At 50.7% G+C, this 23,339-nt stretch overlaps 4 protein-coding genes across 4 annotated transcripts; 2 read left to right on the forward strand and 2 right to left on the reverse strand.

The window, feature by feature from the left end:
- Positions 1-4: 4 nt before the first annotated feature.
- Positions 5-2,817, reverse strand: PC9H_001211 (uncharacterized protein; the record flags this gene model as incomplete). Its single annotated transcript, XM_036770862.1, has 12 exons — positions 5-97; positions 155-286; positions 339-440; positions 493-672; positions 730-900; positions 949-1,221; positions 1,298-1,468; positions 1,532-1,699; positions 1,749-1,954; positions 2,011-2,242; positions 2,297-2,422; positions 2,476-2,817. The coding sequence occupies 12 exons, from the start codon at positions 2,815-2,817 to the stop codon at positions 5-7; spliced, it is 2,196 nt and encodes a 731-aa protein (XP_036636707.1).
- Positions 2,818-3,054: 237 nt separating this feature from the next.
- On the forward strand, positions 3,055-5,346 carry PC9H_001212 (uncharacterized protein; the record flags this gene model as incomplete). Its single annotated transcript, XM_036770863.1, has 10 exons — positions 3,055-3,201; positions 3,262-3,441; positions 3,492-3,649; positions 3,708-3,904; positions 3,966-4,181; positions 4,232-4,281; positions 4,333-4,492; positions 4,614-4,679; positions 4,731-5,143; positions 5,200-5,346. 10 exons carry the CDS (start codon positions 3,055-3,057, stop codon positions 5,344-5,346), a joined length of 1,734 nt encoding a protein of 577 aa, XP_036636708.1.
- A 1,523-nt stretch (positions 5,347-6,869) lies between these two features.
- On the forward strand, positions 6,870-7,613 carry PC9H_001213 (uncharacterized protein; the record flags this gene model as incomplete). Its single annotated transcript, XM_036770864.1, has 4 exons — positions 6,870-6,882; positions 6,931-7,095; positions 7,150-7,268; positions 7,320-7,613. 4 exons carry the CDS (start codon positions 6,870-6,872, stop codon positions 7,611-7,613), a joined length of 591 nt encoding a protein of 196 aa, XP_036636709.1.
- An 8,543-nt stretch (positions 7,614-16,156) lies between these two features.
- Positions 16,157-17,261, reverse strand: PC9H_001214 (uncharacterized protein; the record flags this gene model as incomplete). Its single annotated transcript, XM_036770865.1, has 3 exons — positions 16,157-16,453; positions 16,503-16,978; positions 17,027-17,261. The coding sequence occupies 3 exons, from the start codon at positions 17,259-17,261 to the stop codon at positions 16,157-16,159; spliced, it is 1,008 nt and encodes a 335-aa protein (XP_036636710.1).
- Between the last annotated feature and the right edge of the window lie 6,078 nt (positions 17,262-23,339).

The following is a 23,339-nucleotide window of genomic DNA, read 5'->3' on the forward strand; positions in this document are numbered from 1 at the left end:
TCATCTAAACCTTGAGCGCAACTACGGCCCGTGCTTCCTGCGCACTGAGTTTCCAGGTGATCCCAGACCCGTTATAGAACTCGTCTACATCTTCTTCCTATATATCCATGTACCATATTAATCTTGAGAATTTTATAAGGGGACGCAAGCTTACACTATCGAGGTTCAGAAGCGTCGATATCTGTTGGAGACGAACGAATTTCTCGCGTGCATCGCCGAACGCAGTCTGTGAGGCAAGATATGTTGTGATCGATCGGAGGTCGCGATCGAAGCGGATGGCACCAAGCTATGCAGAAATTACAGAATCGACTCGGGATCGGGATGGAAGGCCGACTCACTTCGTTGAACTGGAGGCCCGTAATCAACTTCTCCCATGGTCGCAACAAGACATCTAGCATCAAGCCAAAGAACATGCGATAGTTATGCTCAGTAAACGATTCCTGTTTTCCCCTTCAATTCTTCGATTCTTGGAAAAAGCAAATAGAAACGAACTTTGTATGCTTCCATGAAACCTTCCCATGACTTGATGAATTTCTTTCGGACTACATCTTGGTATTCGGCAGCGGCGTAGTTGTTGTCATCGAGAACGTACGAGACATCTCGGTATATATCCACTAGGAAAGTGCGCAGCTTGGGCCGAATGAGCTGATTGAAGAGTTGTTCAACGCCGAGCTATGAAGCGCTATCAGTACCTTGCATATGGAAGTGTAGCATAGGGTTGTGAGTTACTCGGAGGATAGATGTGAACTTGTTGCCTACGCCAGCAAAAGAAGACAGGTAGCTCTTCACTAACGGTTGATTTTCTCCGACAAAGTGCTGGGCTACGATAGGTGAGTCTTGGATACCTTTGATCAACCGTTCTACATGAGACGTTGATATGTCGAGGTCGTTCAAGAATGTCTATCACTCACTTAGCCTGGCAGACAACGGCTACAACAAGGTACTTACAATGAACGATATTCGATTTTCAGCCTCCGCCCTTTCACCCCGATTGCCTGAACTAGCTGAAGGCCGATATACATCATCAAGCTTCTTCTTGATGCCGCCAGCATAGTCTTGTTCCATAACATCTCTAAGTTGGTTGGTGGTCTTCTCGACCGTGGCGAGAGAGCCGGTTGAAAGCAAGCGTGATAGAACTACTTTGAGAACATAAAAGACATCATCGGGGGTGGTTGTCGATGTTGGTCCCTGGCTCAAGTCGCGGCTTGAGAGCCGATGGGCCTATAACGGGAACGGGCTAGTTAGTCTAATGCATGGTTGGAGAATAGGGGCTGGGGCTGGCATGGGGGAACGGTACCTTTTCAACGACGCTACGGAGATACCAGACTTCCATTGGCATGTAACAAGTGCTTAGAAGCTCCATAAATAACTTGTTGGACCCGGACTTTTGAATACAGCGCATGGCTTCTGCGTCGGTATGAATGTTCGTGTCTCCTTCCTTTCCGGAGTCGGAATCACTAGCGTCGTCCTGAAGGAGACGGGTGGCGACAGACGATAAGTGGGAATTTAGTCGGTATGGAAGGACACCTACGAGGGTTCGACGGAGGAATCTACAAAAGAGGTGCCATCGGCCGCTCATGCTGGCGATTTCCGTCAGCAACTTGTCTATTTCTCGGGGGTCGACGTCGTCTTGTTCTGGCTGTATCATCACCCTTCTGCCATTAGCGGAGCTTAGTGGATGGGTAGCGACATCGTTTAACTATGATTGACGAATTAGCATGAGAACACCTTGCAGCGAAGGGCCGTACATGTCGTTTGATGCGTCGCTCTCCTTCCCATCCGTCTAGAAGCATCTTTGTTACACGGTCGCATTCATCCAAGAGTTTCTCTACCACAGGGATCATTTTACCGGCTCCGTAGTATTTCTCAACTACAGGCTGATGCTGATCGACGATCATTGCGACGCTTTCGTAGAGGGCAGTCAGTGCCGTTATGTAGTACATTGGCGAGGAAGCTGCGGGGTTTTATTAGTTATCTATAATATTTTGATAGGCGTTGAGAGTAACTCGCTTTTCGCTGAGGCCGGAGGCCGTACGCGTACTAAATCAACAACAAACGCGGCATATACTTCCAGTCCTTCGACTTCCCATCCTATGGCAGGGAATAGCTTGAAGAAACGGCTTGTTACAGCAGAATCGCGTGATTCAGATGCCTGCTTGAATTGCTGACGGAATACGCGCAGCAGATGCTCGCGTGCCTCTTGCAAAGTTTGTGCCGGGGGTAAATGACTTTCAGATGTAGGCTAGAGAAACAGATCAGCAGAATAGTAGCAAGGGTATGATCGCCACGGACGAACAACTGCCTGCTCCGCAAAGGGACCACCGATCACTTCAGGCGGAAGAGTCATAGCGCGAGCACAGTGTCTAGTCGCCGAATCCCAGTCCTGGGCTTCTATGGACGCTTGCAACGCTGATAGGGACGACTTTAAATCCATTTAACAAGGCGAAGCAGCAGAACGTCATGCAACGCACTGACCTTCAATTCCACGACCTGGCCGACGCGATCTGAGGCCTCGCGTATTCGTTTCATTTCTTCATCCAGGGAACGAACGCGACCGCCGACGCGCTCCGCAGTCTGCGCAGTTTGTGAGACCTTGTTCGCGAGCAGAGCTGCCTCGCCATGAAGGTCGTCGATGAGGGGCACGAGCGTCGTCAGCCGTGCCAATGAATTGATGATGGGGTCGCGGGCAGACAGCAAATCCGAGAGGCTGCTGGAGAGATCAGCTTCCTCCGACTGGTACGCCGACAGACAGGACAGTATTTCTGGCAGCGAGGTCAGCGTCCTTGGGTCCCTGAGCCGAACATCGTGCGCAGTCATGGCAGAGTCTGTGAATGGGCTATGGTTAGTTCGTTCTGCCAAACATTGGAATGTTTGGAGTCAACAGGGGTTGAGCTTGAACCATCATGAGCCTAGCGCAACTCCATCTAATATAGTCCATTCACCAGACGGTATAAAGGCAAGGCAGAAAACCATGGATTGGTCTGAAAGAGGTGCGTTCAATACTCCGTATTCTCTGGATTCTAGTTCTGACTCTTTGCGCCCTCTAGTCGCGCCATGAGACTCCTCTCGGCCATCGTTGCACTCTCCGTTGCCTGCTCCTCCTTGGGCAAGGCAAACAACTGGGACAAGCCATGCTTCCACGGCGAATGCGCATACGATACCATTGGCACTGAGGAGACCGGCTACGGCAGCATCAAGATCGTAGGTCTCCATCTCAATACTCTCCTGACCCATGATTGACAACGATGGCGTCGCTTCCAGTACGGTTCACCTAAATCCATAACCGATATCACGCCTGCCTCAGGCTGGGTTGTCTTGGACTGCGACCCCAATCTCCTTGCCCAGGATATCCGTCTCGTTTGCCGGAGCGACGACGACGAGGGCTGCAACCACATCTACGAGCATGACCCTGTTCATAGGATCGTGCGGCTCCCCGAGAGCGTATGTACCTTGTACCACCTGATCTGTGGCAGGAGTAACGTTTACGATAGTGCGGCAAAGGTCCATTTGCCAGGATCGCGAGCATGCAGGTTGCCTCTGACCAGTCCATACCTGCCCATGCCGAGCAGAAGATTCTCCGTCGAGATGGCGTCGTACCTCAAGTACATCTGCTCAGTGTAGATTCCAACTTTGAGGCTGTCCCTGCAGAGTAAGCTCTCCGTAGTTCGTCATTAATAGACATTCCTCCACTCAGACTTTAATCCCAGTATCGAGCCCGTTTCCTTCGTCTTAGTCGGAGGAAATTTTCCTGGCTTAGAACTGGATCCCGATGTGCTGGGTTCCCTGCATCAACGCGACGCGGACAATATCTTCAAGAGCATTGCTCATGCAGTCTCCAAAGCCGCCAATGCTGTGAAGAACGTCGCTGTCAAAGTCGGCACTGCAGTCAAGGATGTTGCAGAAAGTCAGTGTAGCGACATTACTATTTTTCTAGACTGAGTTGCCAACGTCCATTTTCCCCCTAGAAATCAACAACATCAATATCAACAAAACTTTCACCCCGCCAGCACTGAATGTCCAGAAACACTTCGACTTGCTCGATGTTCATCAACATTGTGGTAGCACCGACGCCGAGTTAAAGGTCTCGGTAGATGGCAACGCTCACGCCGAAGTCAGCGTTGGTGCGATCTTGATCGGTCATATCATCCCACCGAAGATAGAAAAGGCGGGTGCATTTGCTCGTGTGTGACCTCCGCTTGTATACCCTTTTCCCGTCCTTATACCCTCTTAGAGCTTTCTGCTGAACTAGGCGCGCGTCTTATGATCAAGGCTATGTTGAACGTATGTTTTTCCTCTCTTCCAACATACATCGACCAAGATTTCGCGCTATAGGGTGATTTCGATACCGGCAAGAAACAAATTGTGTCTGTTGGTATCCCCGGGTTCAGCATCCCCCCGATTTTCAAGCTCGGCCCTTGGTTTGAAATCGATGGCCAGATCAAGGGCAAGATTGATCTAAACATCGACATTGACGTTGGTGCAAACTATGGAGGTAGGATGTTCCCTGATCTTGCTATTACACGATATGAACTAATGTATCCATGGCTTACCTAGTACATGGGGGTGAGAATGATTCGCCTTAACTTCCTGTTAGATTCTGATGTTGCCACTAGTCCAATTCTGGTTCCCCCCCAGCGCGGGGCCTTCTTCATCAAAGGAGGTCAAGCCAAAGGATACACGTACGCTACACGTTGCCTTAATACAACAATTCCATGCTTATTTTCAGATAGCTTTCAAGCTTTCCGCTGCGGCCGACATCAGTGCGAAGGGTACCATCGAAGGTCACATTATCCCCTCCGTCAAACTTGGGTTCGAAGTACTCGGCGGCAAGGCTAAAGCAGATGTCTACCTCGACATTGATGCTTATGCAAAGGTCAACCTCGACGCCCAAGCTAGCGCATCCGTTCACCATCGTTCTGTCGAAGGCGAACTGAACGAGCAGCTCTATGCCCCCCCTTACGGTCGCGCTGCAAGAGAAGTCGTAGTTCGTTCCGTCGATCGGGCGCAGGCTGCCACTTTCAACGGTTGCGTAGATGTCTCAATCTGGTTGTCCCTTGGAGGAGGCGCAGAGGGAAACATCTTTGGGCTGTGGTCGGCTGATAAGGCAATCACATTCTTCAAAAAAGAATTCCACCTGTTGAAGGTATGCTTTACCATATCCCGGTGTCATGGTGGACACTCATGGGAGGATGCGCTTAGAAATGTTGGGGTTCTGGGAAAGCCAAGCGTGACATGTCTACGTCCTTGACAAGGAGCAGTAAGAGGGCTATTGATGGGATTTTATGCCCTAAGACCCAGTCAGCTCCTGTTAGTGTCGAAGATGCTAATGTCAAGGCAAATGAGTAAGTTATTGGTCCCATCATAGTTAAATGTTCTAACATTGCCAATCTTCACTCAGTATAAAGTGATTGATGATTGGGCTGAGTGTGTACCAGTATATATTATCTGTATCATACCGGATGCAAAGTCAAGCATGGCTGAACGACAACCGCCTTTAGGGCGGTTGCCTGGTTGGCATAGTAATTTGTAATGTTAACTAAGAATGGTGATTGTGCTTCAGAGGAGTTCTCTCTTTGTTCTCTACTGGGGAGTCATCTTTGAAATGCCAAAAACTTTGTTAAATTTGAATTCTATGTATATTATGCTCCTTCGTGGCCTGGCCGCATGTAGGAGTATGCCTGTATGTAACTATACTATACTACTGTATAAACTACAATCTATGTATCCATTCAACTGCTGTGTGATGCCACTTAGTGATGTATATGGTGGTGGTACCACAGTACACAGTGTGCAAGATGGGATAATGTAGCACTTACTATGTAATTACTAGATGGAAACTGTCCCTGATAATAAATCCATACATTAGACAAAGAATAGATAATGTAACACATATATATTCTCACAATCAGTATGCAAGCATAATGCTAAACAAAGGCAATCCTTATCCTGAGAATATCCAATCCTGGGTCAGCATAATTACTCCGTAATGATTGAATATTAATTGGGTATTGGGCTTGTAAGTAAGCAAACAATATAAGTCATTGTTTACCCCATATTGAGCATCTATTTGTTGAAGTGATGTGCACACTTGTTGTACAAATGTATAACAAAGTTGCGCTGCATAAGCGCCCGGTTCCCATGCATTGGGGACCATCCATAGACACTGCCAACACCCATAGGGACAGCCCAGGTCATCATGGGATGACTGGTGTTGACAGGATTGCTAAAAGTGCACAAGCACTGTTTAGCAATCTGTACATACTTTACAAGCGCACGACTCCCACGGTCAATGCAACGTTCCCACGTTCAGCGCCCCATTAGTAGGTCTGTTGACCTCTATTGTGACCGCCGGAACAGGCACCGGAACGCCTCGGTCTCCGCAGGGAAGCAAAAGCAGCAAAAATGAAACATGGAGCCATCATTAGAATGATGTCTGGCATGTTCCCAAGCTGCTCCGGAGCTAATCAAATTCGGACGCGATTTAGTGGACACCTATATTCACGCCTCGCGCAGAACAGTACCCGTGGGAACCTGGGATGGTCATTTTCCTTACATGTCTAGAGTAATAGACACAAAGAGTCAATAGAGCGCAAATCATTACATATTATTGATTGATTGCATCAACACATCATTAGTGATTGTTACTAAGGCAATTAGAGTGCATTAGGATGCTTCTACAAGCTTCTGATCAAACTATAATAGCCTAAAGTTTAACAGATACTACTCTGTTGCCTGCACCTATGTTTGCTAACTTTGACGACTACCTCCCACCTTCCTCTCCCATCGCTGATGATGTCAATGACTTGCAAGGTGCCTCTCGTACCATGGGTTGATTTGCAAGGGGCAAGGGCCATGGAGTAGTTCCCAACATGGCTGACTTCAGTAAGTTCTTGCTTGTCATATTCAGCTCAGCTACTGACTCCTGCTTAGACATCCAGCCAGCAGACCTTGTCCCTGTCCGCAATGAGGGCAGAGTCTTGGTGTACAAGAATGTGGACCGCACCAGCGCTAAGGCCCATGCTGTGAGGGTCCCTTTGGCTTACACCTTGGGGCCTGTCCTCAAGGCTATGGTCAAGAAGATGACCACTCTTGCAGGTATGTCACACATTTTGACTTCGCGTTTTTTGCTTACCATTTGTTGCCACTTAGACTCCAACATCTCGTTGTGGGTCAAGGATGACTGGGAGATGAAGGGCCCATTTGCTGTGGTTGTTCAGGGGGATGAGCCCATTGAGTGGGACAACAACAAGGAAATGGAGTTGTTAATGGTAAGCAAAATCCGACTTGACTTGAAAAAATTCTGACTCTATCTCACTCAGGACCCTTCAATCCAAGGCTCTGGCTTCCATCCCCCTCCCTCCCCTTCTGTTTACTCTGCTGCTGCCCCATCAAGCATCTCTTCCCTCGCTCCCTCTGCCTCTGTCTCCACTGCTGGTGTCGACACTGCCTTGCTTACCATTGCCCAACTCGCCAGCACCTTCTCTGATCCTGCCCTGCTTCAGCTCGCCATCATGCTGAAGGTGCCCTTTAGCATGACACCCAAGGCATCTGGCAAAGGCAAGATCCTTCAGATCTTTGCTAGGATGAAGGTGTTAAACTTTAGGCTATTATAGTTTGATCAGAAGCTTGTAAAAGCGTCCTAATGCACTCTAATTGCCTTGGTAACAATCACTAATGATGTGTTGATGCAATCAATCAATAATATGTAATGATTTGCGCTCTATTGACTCTTTGTGTCTATTACTCTAGACATGTATGGAAAATGTCCATCCAAAGTTCCCATGGGTACTGTTCTGCGCGAGGCGTGAATATAGGTGTCCACTAAATCACATCCAAATTTGATTAGCTCTGGAGCAGCTTGGGAACACGCCAGACATCATTCTAATGATGGCTCCATGTTTCATTTTTGCTGCTTTTGCTTCCCTGCGGAGACCGAGGCGTTCCGGTGCCTGTTCCGGCGGTCACAATAGAGGTCAACAGACCTACTAATGGAGCACTGAACGTGTGAACGATGCATTGACCGTGGGAGTCGTGCGCTTGTAAAGTATGTACAGATTGCTAAACAGTGCTTGCGCACTTTTAGCAATCCTGTCAACACCAGTCATCCCATGATGACCTGAGTTGTCCCCATGGGTGTTGGCAGTGTCTATGGGTGGTCCCCAATGCGTGGGAACCGGGCGCTTGGTATAGCGCAACTTTGTTATACATTTGTACAACAAGTGTGCACATCACTTCAACAGACCATGTTTTCAAATGAACCGGCGTTGTTGGTGTAAGGGGACACTCCTATTTTCTCCTATTCCCCTGTCCCCCTCCCTTCCTCCTCATTCCTTTCTCCCTTCCTTCATCCCACGGACTCTTACATACATCCCCTTTGTCCTCTTTCCTTTCCACTTCCTTTCCACTCACTCCTTTCGCATCCGAGCTTTGTCCGGTGACTGTAAGGGCAACCTCAAGATGGCCGACAGCGCAGGCCTAGCAGAGGGAGAATCCAAAGTAATGAATAAGACTAACTACAATACATGAGAGAGCTGCTCACCTAGCAGAGGGAGAATCCAAAGAGAACAGGATAAGGATTCTCCATGCTAGGAAGCGAAGTATATACTGTAGTAGCGTGGGAGGAGTGAAGGGTAACTGTACAGTACACCAGCCACAGGTCCGAACGAATATCACAAGGTACGAGGAAACATGTGATAATGAAGTGGAAGGGGAATGTACAGGAGTCATGCCGGCGACCTGGGGAAGTGGGGACAAGGAGTAATGAAGTGGGAAAGGAGGATAGAGGTAGCCCGGACGAGCCCCGGAGTGTATCTACGAGTCCGAGCGAGTCCGAAGCGTCCGAGCGAGTCCGAGGTGTCCGAAGCGAGTCCGAGGCGCGGGAAGACTCCGGAGTCACCGGACGTGGCTCGGATGCGAAAGGAGTGGGCGGAAAGGAAGTGGAAAGGAAAGGAAGCGAAAAGGAACAAAGGGGGACGAAGAAAATGTAGGTAAGAGTCCATGGGATGAAGGAAAGGAGAGAAAATAGGAGTGTCCCCTTACATCACCCCCCCTTCAAGGTTGCGGCGACCCGACGCGAAGATTCCTGCCTGCCGCGCCATGAATTCACCAACCCCGAAACTCCGGACTGCTGCGAGAAGATGTCGAAGTACGACTGCACAGAGCCCGGAGCCTTCCGACTGCGCCAACGCTCCCAGGACTGGTCCAGTGCTGTAGGAGTCATCCGGAGCGGTGCAGGCGTCATCGGACTCGTCGGACTCGTCCGGAGTGAGCGCACTGCGTCCGGATGACGATCATGGAAGTCCTTGACCTTCTGGGCAGCATGCTGGAGGTTGCTCGCGGGCTCCCAGGAGTCGTGCTCAATGCCATAACCTCGCCAGCGTACCAGATACTTCAGGACCCGACCAAACCGTCTGCTGTTCCGGACCTCTTCTACCTCGTGCTCTTCTCCTCCGTCAATGAGCTGCGGAGGTGGCGGAGCGACAGGGCGTCTACCCGGAATGGGATCCGGGACGAAGGGAGAGAGTTTGACCACAGGGAAGACAGGGTGGAGACGGGATAAGCCCGGGGGGAGCTGGAGTCGATACGCCGCCTTGCCAACCTTCCGGACGACCTTGTAAGGACCGAGTCGTGCGTGTCCGAGTTTCCGGGAGGGTCGGGCAAGGTTGATGTCCGACGAGTCCAGCCAAACCTTGTCACCCGGTTGGTACTCCGGAGCAGGAGTCCGACGCTGATCATAGTAACGCTTCATGTCATCCTGAGCCTTGACCAATGCAGACTGAGCTTCATCAACTGCAGACTTCATCCGATGTACAAACTCGTTTGCAGACTCCATCCGAGACGGTGGCTGATGAGGTTCGAACCCGAGGCGAGGATGTCGGCCAGTATCTAGGAGGAAAGGTGACTGCTGAGTCGACGCGTGGACCCGGTTGTTGTACGCAAACTCCGCCATAGGTAGGAGGCGAGCCCAGTCGTCCTGGCGTTCTCCAACAAAGATCCGGAGATAGGACTCGAGTTCCTGGTTAGTCCGTTCCGTTTGTCCGTCGGACTGAGGGTGGTACGCAGTGGAGGCAGCCAGCTTGATTCCGAGCATCCGGTAGACTTCCCGGGTGAACTCTGCAACGAACTGCGGACCTCGGTCGGACACAACAGACCGAGGGAGTCCATGCAGCTTCCAGACGTTCTGCAGGTACAAGTTTGCGGATCCGAGGGCAGACACCGTGGTGTGAGTCGGAATGAAGTGGGCGCGTTTGCTTACGGAGTCGACCACATTCATGACAGCGTCAAATCCATCGGACTCCGGAAGCTCGACGATGAAGTCAACACTCAGGCGATCCCAGCGTTCATCCGGAATGGGAAGCGGATGAAGTTCACCCATGGGCGGATGCCTTTGGGCCTTCGTCCGGAGACAGAGGTCGCAATGGCGGGTGTAGGATCCGATGTACCGGGACATGTTGGGCCACCAGTAGCTGCGTGAAACGAGCTCTAGGGTCTTCCATCTGCCGGCGTGTCCTGTGACCTTGGTGTCGTGGTGCTGAGCTACAATAGTCCGACGCAAATCCGGTGAGTCCGGAACGTAGATCTTACCCCGGAACATCAGGAGTCCGTCCGATTGGGACCATTCCGCACTTCGGACTGTCTTGCGACTGCCCTGGGTCTTCTTCAGCTCCTCTGCCGCCTTTGCCACTGCATCTTCAAACTTCGCATCTCGCACTCCAGTCCGGATAGCCGTGAGGATATCCTTCTCCTCCCCTTCAAGAGTGACACCCGTGGCACGGACAGCAAAGTAGGATGGCTTGAGCATCACTACATCCTTGTTGTCATCCTTACCATCCGAGTGATCCGAGCGTCGCGAGAGAGCGTCCGGTTTACCCATAGTCCGACCCGGACGATGCTGGAGAGTGAAGTCGAAGCGGGAGAGGTATAGCGACCAGCGGGCTTGACGGCGGTTGAGTTTCTGGGCCTTGATGAAGTACTCCAGGTTCTTGTGGTCCGTCCAGATCTCGAACGGAGTCTCTGCGCCTTCAAGGTAGTGCCGCCATTCTTCGAGCGCCCGGATGATCGAAAGCATCTCCTTGTCGTGTATTTCGTAGTTCCGCTCTGCAGCCTGTAGACTTTTAGAGTAGAATGCGACAGGATGCCATTTACCATCATCCGGATCCAGTTGCGACAAGACTGCACCCGTAGCGTAGTCCGACGAGTCCGCTTCAACTCGGTATGGCCGATCCTCCTTCGGAAAGACAAGAACAGGTTCCGAAGTGATCAGCTCTTTGATCCGAAGAAATGCGGATTGAGCGGAGTCGTTCCACTGCCATTCCTTCGCGCAAGTGAGGTCAAAGAGAGGCCGGGCGATATGCGAGTAGTCCTTGATGAAGCGGCGGTAGAAGTTGACGAACCCAAGAAAGGATTGGAGTTCAGTCCGAGTCCGAGGGGTTGGCCAGTCCGCAACTCCGGAGACCTTCACAGGGTCCATCTCGATCTTACCCTCGGAGATGACGACTCCGAGATACTCCACCTTGGTCTGCTCGAAGTCGCACTTGTCCGCTCGGAGGAAGAGCTTGTTCCGCTGGAGGATCTCTAGGACTCGCTTGAGAACCCGGCGATGCTCTTCGCGCGTCTTGGTGTAGATCAGGATGTCATCCAGATAGATAATAACCACACCTTCCGTAATGAGCTCCCGGAACAAGTCGTTCATCATGGTCTGGAAGGTGGACGGGCTATTTGTTAGTCCGAAGAACATCACCAAAGGTTCGAAGAGCCCGCGCGTAGTCCGAAATGCGGCCTTCCACTCGTCACCCTCCTTGATCCGGACATTGTTGAAACCCCACCGGACGTCAAGCTTGGAGAAGTAGCGAGCATTCCGGAGTTTGTCCACCAAGTCCGAGATGAGCGGAAGTGGGTACCGATTCTTGACCGTCATGTTGTTGAGCTTCCGGTAGTCCTGGACCAAGCGGAGCGATCCATCCTTCTTCTTAACAAAGAACACTGGGGCAGCCATGGGTGACTTGCTGGGGCGGATCCGACCAGTCCGGAGATTTTCTTCCAGGAATTCGTCCAGCTGTTTCTGCTCCGCCGGGGACAGTGGGTAGCACTTGGTAGAGGTCGGTTCCGCTCCGGCCAGTAGCTCAATGGCATGGTCCCACGGACGCGGCATGGGCAGTTCATCAAAGGATTCCTTTGCGAAGACGTCCTCGAATTCCTGGAGGAAGTCCGGGACTGCGCTGTTCCGAGGATCGTGGGGTTTGTTGCGCTGGAAAGCCAATGCGAGGCGCTGCGAGACTGTCTCCGAAGCCCGGACGTGTTCTTCCCGAAGACTCCGAAGGTACTCCGGAGTTGGAGGAGGAATAGCCACAAAGATACGGTCACCCCTCTCAAGTCCGGAGTCGTCCGGAGTTGTGACATTGTCATCCTCATCATCATCCTCGCAGTCCTGAAGCTCTGGGAGATCATCCGAGTGCAGTTCCTCAACCCTTGGCATCGGACCCGTACGACACTCCCGGAGCCGCACGGACTCCTTGCGTCGGGTCAGCTTGTCATGGCGGAACTCCTTCCGACAGGTGTCGCATCCGGACGGACAGCGGCTCATGGTCACCTCCTTTGTCTGCCAGTCAATCTCGGGGTTGTGCTTCCGAAGCCAGGTGTATCCGAGGATGATGTCCTGCCGTCCGATGTTAGTGACTGCGAAAAGCATCCGTTCCGTGTGATCCTTGAACCGGAGTACAAGGTCCACGACTTCGGAGATAGATCCGTTCTCATTTGGTGATCCGTCAACGTTGAAGACCGGAATCGGAGCGGACAGCTTGCGTCGGGTGAAACCATGGGCATCAGCGAAGCGCGGATGCATGAAGACTCCGGTGGCTCCACAGTCCACGAGGGCCTGCAGGGTGCATCTGTGTTGTGTATCTGTGCTCTGCACTTCAACGGGTATATCTAGCGAAAGCTTGCCGGGCAGCGCGGAGATCTTATAGCTACTGGGTAGCCGCCGTTCCCACTGCGGGCGAAACCTTCGGAGTGTGCGGATTGTAACCGGAGTTGCTTGCTTAACGTCGGACGAATCATCGGAGTGATTGGAATCGTCTATTTCGTCTACGCTAAGACAAGCAAATCGGTTATTTACCAACGAGGTCGCACTGATCACTCGTTGGTCCGGACAAAATCCGCCGTGTCCGATTCCTCAACCGGGGCCGTTCCCTCATCGTCTATTCCTTCCGAGGTCCCCACACTTTCTACAACATCGGCCGCAGTCAGGAGATCTTCGATGGCGGACATCCGCTCCTCGGTGGTCATGAACCGGATGTCGTACCGAAGTGGGCACTCGCGGGACATGTGGCCGGGTTTGCCGCATCGGTAGCAGAGCTGCGAGGTGGCGGGTCGGGAGCGGGTGTGGTCGACATCCATTGGGACACCGGGTGAGAGAGCCTTTGGAGGAGGCGGAGGTTGGAAACGGGGTTGCAGAGGTGGGAGCTGAGTCCGAGGCGCGGGAAGCACACCCGCAGGAGTCCGAGCGACTCCGGAGCCAGCTGCTGGTCGGACGAGGGATCCGGAGTGTCCGGAGTTTCCGGAGTGCACGCCAAAGTGGAAGGATTGGTTAGCAGCACGGTTGTCAGCAACCCGCTGTGCTGCCTTGTACCATTCCTCGAAGTCATCCTCGTCCGGACAGTCTGCGGACTCGGCAATGCGGCTCTGGATGATGGAGTCCAATCCACGACGGAACTTCATCGTGATGTTGGAGCCCTCAGTGTATCCGGACTGGTCTACAAGGTCCCGGAACTCGTCGAGGTACTCCTGGAAAGTCCGGCGCCCTTGGTGGTACCGGGTGGACTCCAGTTTTAGCATGGCAGCTTCGCGTTCCCGATCCGGAAGGAAGCGAGTCCGGAACTCGGTTGCGAAGGCGGCCCAGGATGCGAAGTACGGATCCTTCGGACTCCGGAGCACCATGTCCGCGTACTCCTTAGCTCGATCCTTCTGGAAAAAGGAGAGACACCAGAGGATTTTGGCCTGCTCAGTTGGAAAGTGGTCCGGACAGAGCTGGAAGTAGATGGAGCATGCGTTGTAGAACGCGCGACCATCCTTGCGGTTCCCGTCGAAGATCGGGGGAGAGGCGGGCTTCAAGCGGGAGCGCGGGGTGTTTTCGGATCGACTCGGGGCGTGCTGGGAGGCTTCGGTGCCCCTCAGCTCGGAGTCCGGAGTTGTTTTCGGAGTAGTCGGACGGGGTGTTAAGAGGAGTCCTTCAATTCGGGCGAGTGTATCCTGGATGGAGCTGATTTGGGTTTGGTGTTCGTACGTCTGAGCCCACAAGGTCTGCAAAGTCTCGGAGTCCGGTCCTGAAGCGACTGGCTCGGATGGCGGGATCTGGCTGGAGGCGCCCGGCATTTTGGAGTCGTCAGGGGAGTGAGGGATGGAGTTCCTTGGGTCCTCAGAGGTGGGTGGGAGTAGCAGGAGAGCGTCCGGAATGTCCGCAAAACCGGAGAGACGTCGAGAACGAGTCCGGAGTGGCGCAGGACGTTTTCCGTAGGGCTCTGGTGCCAGGATGGGAGATCCTGTTCTGCTGTAAGGGCAACCTCAAGATGGCCGACAGCGCAGGCCTAGCAGAGGGAGAATCCAAAGTAATGAATAAGACTAACTACAATACATGAGAGAGCTGCTCACCTAGCAGAGGGAGAATCCAAAGAGAACAGGATAAGGATTCTCCATGCTAGGAAGCGAAGTATATACTGTAGTAGCGTGGGAGGAGTGAAGGGTAACTGTACAGTACACCAGCCACAGGTCCGAACGAATATCACAAGGTACGAGGAAACATGTGATAATGAAGTGGAAGGGGAATGTACAGGAGTCATGCCGGCGACCTGGGGAAGTGGGGACAAGGAGTAATGAAGTGGGAAAGGAGGATAGAGGTAGCCCGGACGAGCCCCGGAGTGTATCTACGAGTCCGAGCGAGTCCGAAGCGTCCGAGCGAGTCCGAGGTGTCCGAAGCGAGTCCGAGGCGCGGGAAGACTCCGGAGTCACCGGACGTGGCTCGGATGCGAAAGGAGTGGGCGGAAAGGAAGTGGAAAGGAAAGGAAGCGAAAAGGAACAAAGGGGGACGAAGAAAATGTAGGTAAGAGTCCATGGGATGAAGGAAAGGAGAGAAAATAGGAGTGTCCCCTTACAGTGACTCCGAAGTCTTCCCGCACTTCGGACTTGCCTCGGACTTGCTCGGACACCTCGGACTTGCTCGGACGCTTCGGACTTGCTTGGACGCTTCGGACTCACTCGGACTCGTAGATACACTTTGGGGCTCGTCCGGGCTACCTCTATCCTTTTCCCCCACTTCATTACTCTTCGCCCTTACTTCCCCAAGTTGCTGGCATGACTCCTGTGCATTTACCCTCCACTTCATTATCACATGTTTCCTCGTACCTTGTGATATTCGTTTCGTACCTGTGGCTGGTGTACTGTACAGTTATCCTGCATTCCTCTCACGCTACTACAGTACATATATACTTCGCTTCCTAGCATGGAGAATCACTATCCTGTTCTCTTTGGATTCTCCCTCTGCTAGGTGAGCAGCTCTCTCATGTATTGTAGTTAGTCCTATTCATATCTTTGGATTCTCCCTCTGCTAGGCTTGCACTGTGCGGCCATCTTGAGGTTGCCCTTACAGTTGGCGTGCTCGTGTACTGGAATCGGTGTGTCGTTGAGAGAGATTTGGTGCACGGAGGTAGTGGGGTAATGCGGGGATGAGAACTGTAGGGTACAAAGGGAAGGGACTAAAAGAAGCTTGATCTAGTACGAACGAAATGGAATGGAACAGAAACTATATCTGATATACGTAGAATATGATGTTTTTGTTGCTTTATTTCGTCGATAGTGAGGTGCGATTGATGCGAACGAGAACAAGATGGGGATACGGAAATAACTAAGTACTACGAAGCGAAATGAAGGGGAAGAGGCGGTGCGGTCTGGGGAATGATGGATTGTGTGGTGGAGTGGATGGAAACGAAAGGAGGCGTGTATGTACTTGGTAATTTACTGATGTCGTTGTCGTTTATCGTTATGCTTCAGCCATACTGGGATCACGGTCTTCTTATCTATTCTTGCGTACATAGAGTCGTTGAATCGCTGTTAGATGGCGTGTACGTATTCATAGATCGTCGTTTCGGGGGAGGCGTGGCTGATGCTAACGATGGGGAAGGTGAAGCGAATGTGGGGGAGAGGGTGGTGGCGTGGAGAGATTGTCGTGAGGCGAGTTTCCGTTAACCTGTTGCGAGTTGAGTGGTGTGTGTGGCGGCGAGTCATTAGCTGTTGTTGTCGTGCGTTGAATGACTTCGTTCAGGCGGACACCACTTGTGTAGCTGTCGTCTTGAGTACCATTGTCCTGAGTGCCGTAGAGTGCGTGTTTGACGATATGACAGTGGCCGTATTCTTGAATGATGATGGTGCTGGTGTTCGTATCCTTGCGGGATGCTGAGACTGACTTCGTCGAGCTGAGGACCGATGCCTTCACTTTGGCATCGCCGATGGACTTTGTGCTGAATCCCTAATGTTTCGGATGGCCATGCTATTGCCGTGGCGTTGTGAAGCGAGAGGGTAATTCGAGGTGGCAGTGGTGTTTCGTCGTCCGTTTGGTAAAGGTCCGCGATAGCTGCTCCATAGTCGTTGTTGTCGTCGTTTGGAGGCGTCGGCGCATCTCCGTCATCCATTTGGTAGAGTGCCTTAACAGCCGCTTCATAGTCATAGTTGTCGTCGTTATCGTCGTCGTCTAGAGGTACTTGGGGTGGCAGCGGTTCGTGATACTTCGTGGGTCCGCTTTCTGAGGTCCTTTCGTCGGTTATTGGCTTCGCTTGTAGTCGTTTGCATAGCTCCTTGCATATATCTGGTGCAATACTGATTAGTTCCTTTAACGTTAGCTGGATCGGCGCTTGCTGAGGGCGATTGTCGACGATCTCGTGGTGTTCGCTACTGGACCAATGCTGAAGTTCTTCTTGTGTCAATACTGACTCTTGCGGCAGGTTTGCTGTGCTTCACGTCTGAGTTGATATGTCGTTACCTAACAGTCGAGTGGCGTTAGCTGGTTTAACCTCGTTACTGAGACCTGAGCTGCTCGTCGGCGATAGCGTTGCTGAGCTTGCCGTTGAAACTGGGCCGATACTGCGTGATGTCATGCTAGAAACTGGTGGGGTGGGTGCCGTGTGCGTAGCAATCAGATACTGAGTCGCTGAGGGTGCCGGTGTGGCTGGCGTGCTCGCTGGCTGTTGACTGAGTTGAGATGCAAACTCTGCCATGGCTTTCTGAACTGCTGGGCGTATCTTTGTGCCAACGTTGGGTTCGTGTTTGACATCTGGTGCCCGTGTCGTGCTTCATAGATTAGTACCTTTCAAGAGCGTCGATCAGCCTTCGTAGAGATGTAGAATCGCGCGGTAAACATTGTTGAGCGTATATACTTTGCGCTGCGGCTTCTTTGGTTCCCAAGCGGTGAGAATAAAGTCAATTTTGGCGTGCATGTCGTCCGGAAAGATGCTGAGGAAGTATTTAATTGCTTCTCATTCTGTAAGGATGTCGGCTTCCTGTAGTATCTCGAATATGTCAGTGAATCTACGGTGATACTTGCCTAGCTGCGCTATGGTTGTGATCTGGCTCCTGTACTCGTCGACAAGTTCTCCGAGCTGAGAAATGTCCGCAAATTCGCTGGGGCGCGGATCCTGGATATTTGTCGTATACCGCGTTCTTGAATGCTGTCCAATTGTTCACGTAAATCTTTGCAAGTCGAGACCATGTGCGATATTCGCTATCCGTGACGTATTGTCGTGCATACTGTACCTTGGCTGAGTTGTTGAGACTTGCGTTGGCTGCGTATCACTCAACTTCGTCGAAAAACCGGTCTAGAACATCGGGGTTGCTGCTAAAGGATGGGGCGTGAGGCTGGCCTGGGTCTGGCATATTGACGTGAGGCATGCTGGATCCATGGGGCGTGTAGGTGCGAGAACGTAGATGCTGGTCGTGACGCTGGCTGGAAGTGTGATCGATCGGAGTGCTGGGGTAATTCCGGGGATAACGAGCTGATCGAGGCTGGGCAAGAGGAAATCTTCACGTGGGGTACTGAGATCCGAGTGATAATGACGGTGCGCTGCTTGTATGTGGTCGTGACGGGTCCTTGGGTAATCTGAGCGGCTGGCTGGAGTCATGGCGCGTGTTGCAGAATCGTGAGTCGTGACGCAAAATGAACTAAAGATGACCTAATGAAAAGGATGGGAAGCTTCAGCTTTTGTGTCCCTCGCGGTGGGCTCCAAAATTGTAGGTGCAAAGTCGTATTCGCTGGTGTAAATGCGAGGACTGGGAATGGGTGGTGTTCCCACCAAAAGCGAAGTGAGAAGGAACAAATCTGAATGCCACGTGACAAACGGAACAGAGAAACGGGACATGACCAAGCAGCGCTGCGTGCGACTGCTGGACTTGACTCAAATGCAACACAACGGAGGGAAGGGGAAACTAACTTCTTCTTGTTGTAGGTAGATATCTAAGTACTATATATACTTGTGTTGAAGTGATGTGCACACTTGTTGTACAAATGTATAACAAAGTTGCGCTGCATAAGCGCCCGGTTCCCACGCATTGGGGACCACCCATAGACACTGCCAACACCCATGGGAACAACCCAGGTCATCATGGGATGACTGGTGTTGACAGTATTGCTAAAAGTGCGCAAGCACTGTTTAGCAATCTGTACATACATTACAAGCGCACGACTCCCACGGTCAATGCAACGTTCCCACGTTCAGCGCCCCATTAGTAGGTCTGTTGACCTCTATTGTGACCGCCGGAACAGGCACCGGAACGCCTCAGTCTCAGCAGGGAAGCAAAAGGAGCGAAAATGAAACATGGAGCCATCATTAGAATGATGTCTGGCATGTTCCCAAGCTGCTCCGGAGCTAATGAAATTCGGACGCGATTTAGTGGACACCTATATTCACGCCTCGCGCAGAACAGTACCCGTGGGAACCTGGGATGGTCATTTTCCATACATGTCTAGAGTAATAGACACAAAGAGTCAATAGAGCGCAAATCATTACATATTATTGATTGATTGCATCAACATCATTAGTGATTGTTACCAAGGCAATTAGAGTGTATTAGGACGCTTCTACAAGCTTCTAATCAGACTATAATAGCCTAAAGTTTAACAACTTGTAGTATATGTAAGGAAGCACGCAGAATATGCATGGACAAGTAAGATAATACCTAAAACACAATGTGCCGCAGCAGCTCGTGTTCGAGTGCTCGGACTGAACGAGGAAGTAAACGAAATGATAATATACGTACAATAAATCGTGTATCCGGGCTTGAACATGGTGCCAACCCTACAATGATCAAACGAGGGAAGTAGAAGAGGATTGTTGTAAGGGCAACCTCAAGATAGCCGCGCAGTGCAAGCCTAGCAGAGGGAGAATCCAAAGGTAATGAATAAGACTAACTACAATACATGAGAGGGCTGCTCACCTAGCAGAGGGAGAATCCAAAGAGAACAGGATAAGGATTCTCCATGCTAGGAAGCGAAGTATATACTGTAGTAGCGTGGGAGGAATGAAGGGTAACTGTACAGTACACCAGCCACAGGTACGAAACGAATATCACAAGGTACAAGGAAACATGTGATAATGGAGTGGAAGGAAAATGTACAGAAGTCATGCCAGCGACCTGGGGAAGTGGGGACAAGGAGTAATGAAGTGGGAAAGGAGGATAGAGGTAGCCCGGACGAGCCCCGAAGTGTATCTACGAGTCCGAGCGAGTCCGAGGCGAGTCCGAAGCGCGGGAAGACTTCGGAGTCACCGGACGGGGCTCGGATGCGAAGGGAGTGAACGGAAGGGAAGCGGAAAGGTAAGGGGGCGAGAGGGAAGGAAAGGGAATGAAGGGAATGTAGATAACAGTCCATGGGATGAAGGAAGGGAAAAAGGAAACAAAGGAGGAAGGGAGAGGGACAGGGGAATAGGAGAAAATAGGAGTGTCCCCTTACAATTGTTAGTATAGTGTATTGACAAAGATATGAGTGTTGTGTGTCCTCGTTTGTATCTGCGATGACTAGATATAACAAATAATGAAGAGACATGACCTCCTCTGTAAGTGCAACCTCAAGATGGCCGCACAGCGCGAGCCTAGCAGAGGGAGAATCCAAAGATAATGAATAAGACTAACTACAATACATGAGAGGGCTGCTCACCTAGCAGAGGGAGAATCCAAAGAGAACAGGATAGGGATTCTCCATGCTAGGAAGCGAAGTATATATGTACTGTAGTAGCGTGAGAGGAATGCAGGATAACTGTACAGTACACCAGCCACAAGTCCAAGCGAATATCACAAGGTACAAGGAAACATGTGATAATGAAGTGGAGGGTAAATGCACAGGAGTCGTGCCAGCAACTTGGGGAAGTAAGGGCGAAGAGTAATGAAGTGGGGGAAAAGGATAGAGGTAGCCCGGACGAGCCCCAAAGAGTATAGACGAGTCCGAGCGAGTCCAAAGTGTCCAAAGTGCGGGAAGACTCCGGAGTCACCGGACGCGGCTCGGATGCGAAAGGAGTGGGTGGAAAGGAAGTGGAAAGGAAAGGGAGCGAAAAGGAATGAAGGGGAATGAAGGGAATGTAGGTAAGAGTCCATGGGATGAAGGAAAGGGAAGTACTTACCGCTTGGAATTCAATTTGGGTTCTGAACCCTTGCATCTCACAGCTGCGGCCCTGATTCTTGCTATATATAATGTACAACTTACCACTTGGAATACAATAAATCAAACTTGTTGCTTGGGCTTCCTGACTATGTAGTTTGGAATATTATTACTACTAATTAAGTTACTTGTATTCATGTTTTTCTGTAGTTTCTGATTTAGGGCAATGTTATTACCAGTTGAATTTATGTTGATGTATCTAGTACTAATTATACTAATGTTGATGTGTCTAGTGCTACTTATACTATTGCAACATGTATCTATATCTACATGGTGGTACGAAAGAAAGAGGAAAAGTGTCCCAATGGAGACGCGGGCTTGAGTCATGCGAAAAGTGACCTGGCAAATGCCGAATGTCAAGTCACATGCGTTTGATCTTAATTAGAAGTCACGCGACTGGTAGATAACAAGATTCCCAATATATACATCGACAATAATCAAAATACCATCGCGGAGGGAAACCTGAAGATTGTTAAACTTTAGGCTATTATAGTCTGATTAGAAGCTTGTAGAAGCGTCCTAATACACTCTAATTGCCTTGGTAACAATCACTAATGATGTTGATGCAATCAATCAATAATATGTAATGATTTGCGCTCTATTGACTCTTTGTGTCTATTACTCTAGACATGTAAGGAAAATGACCATCCCAGGTTCCCACGGGTACTGTTCTGCGCGAGGCATGAAAGTAGCTGTCCACTAAATCGCGTCCGAATTTGATTAGCTCCAGAGCAGCTTGGGAACATGCCAGACATCATTCTAATAATGGCTCCATGTTTCATTTTTGCTGCTTTTGCTTCCCTGCGGAGACCGAGGCGTTCCGGTGCCTGTTCTGGCGGTCACAATAGAGGTCAACAGACCTACTAATGGGGCGCTGAACGTGGGAACGTTGCATTGACCGTGGGAGTCGTGCGCTTGTAAAGTATGTACAGATTGCTAAACAGTGCTTGCGCACTTTTAGCAATACTGTCAACACCAGTCATCCCATGATGACCTGGGTTGTCCCAATGGGTGTTGGCAGTGTCTATGGGTGGTCCCCAATGCGTGGGAACCGGGCGCTTGGTATAGCGCAACTTTGTTATACATTTGTACAACAAGTGTGTACATCACTTCAACACTTTCCTCACTTCATTACTCTTCGCCCTTACTTCCCCAGGTCGCTGGCATGACTTCTGTACATTTTCCTTCCACTCCATTATCACATGTTTCCTTGTACCTTGTGATATTCGTTTCGTACCTGTGGCTGGTGTACTGTACAGTTATCCTGCATTCCTCTCACGCTACTACAGTATATACTTCGCTTCCTAGCATGGAGAATCCTTATCCTGTTCTCTTTGGATTCTCCCTCTGCTAGGTGAGCAGCCCTCTCATGTACTGTAGTTAGTCTTATTCATTATCTTTGGATTCTCCCTCTGCTAGGCCTGTGCTGTTGGCCATCTTGAGGTTGCCCTTACAGATATCCCCTACATGAGTGCTGTCGGCTCCTTATTGTACTTGGCTACAATGTCCCGGCCTGATATAGCCTTTGCTGCGAGTGCATTGGCTAGGTTCAACTCGAACCCAGGCATGATCCACTGGAAGGCTGTAAAGCACTTGCTGCGCTATGTGAAGGGCACGATGGATATGAAGTTGGTTTATGGACCAGATCCCGCCGTAGGAGATGAAATCTTCGTCACGTACAGTGATGCAGACTACGGCGGTGATAAAGGGACAGGGCGGTCTACAAGTGGTTACTTGGTTAAGATTGGGCTGGGAGCGGTCTGCTGGAGCAGTAAAGCGCAACAGATGGTTGTTCTATCAACCACTGAAGCCGAGTATGTTGCTGGGGTTGCTGCTGGTAAAGAAATATGCTGGATGAAGAACCTGTTGAAGTGATGTGCACACTTGTTGTACAAATGTATAACAAAGTTGCGCTGTGCGGTCGCACGCTAAGCGCCCGGTTCCCACGCATTGGGGACCATCCATAGACACTGCCAACACCCATAGGGACAGCCCAGGTCATCATGGGATGACTGGTGTTGACAGGATTGCTAAAAGTGCGCAAGCACTGTTTAGCAATCTGTACATACTTTACAAGCGCACGACTCCCACGGTCAATGCAACGTTCCCACGTTCAGCGCCCCATTAGTAGGTCTGTTGACCTCTATTGTGACCGCCAGAACAGGCACCGGAACGCCTCGGTCTCCGCAGGGAAGCAAAAGCAGCAAAAATGAAACATGGAGCCATCATTAGAATGATGTCTGGCATGTTCCCAAGCTGCTCCGGAGCTAATCAAATTCGGACGCGATTTAGTGGACAGCTACTTTCACGCCTCGCGCAGAACAGTACCCGTGGGAACCTGGGATGGTCATTTTCCATACATGTCTAGAGTAATAGACACAAAGAGTCAATAGAGCGCAAATCATTACATATTATTGATTGATTGCATCAACATCATTAGTGATTGTTACCAAGGCAATTAGAGTGTATTAGGACGCTTCTACAAGCTTCTAATCAGACTATAATAGCCTAAAGTTTAACACCTTATGCATCCATCGGAACATACGGAATGCAGCTGTGCATTTCCTTTCCTTTCTTCTGCATTTCCTTTTATCTTCCGTACAGAATTATGTGACCATTCTTTCTACTGGACTTTCTGATTCTTGTGACG

The sequence above is a fragment of the Pleurotus ostreatus genome (genome assembly GCF_014466165.1).
Source record: "Pleurotus ostreatus strain PC9 chromosome Unknown scaffold_1, whole genome shotgun sequence".
NCBI lineage: Eukaryota > Fungi > Basidiomycota > Agaricomycetes > Agaricales > Pleurotaceae > Pleurotus > Pleurotus ostreatus.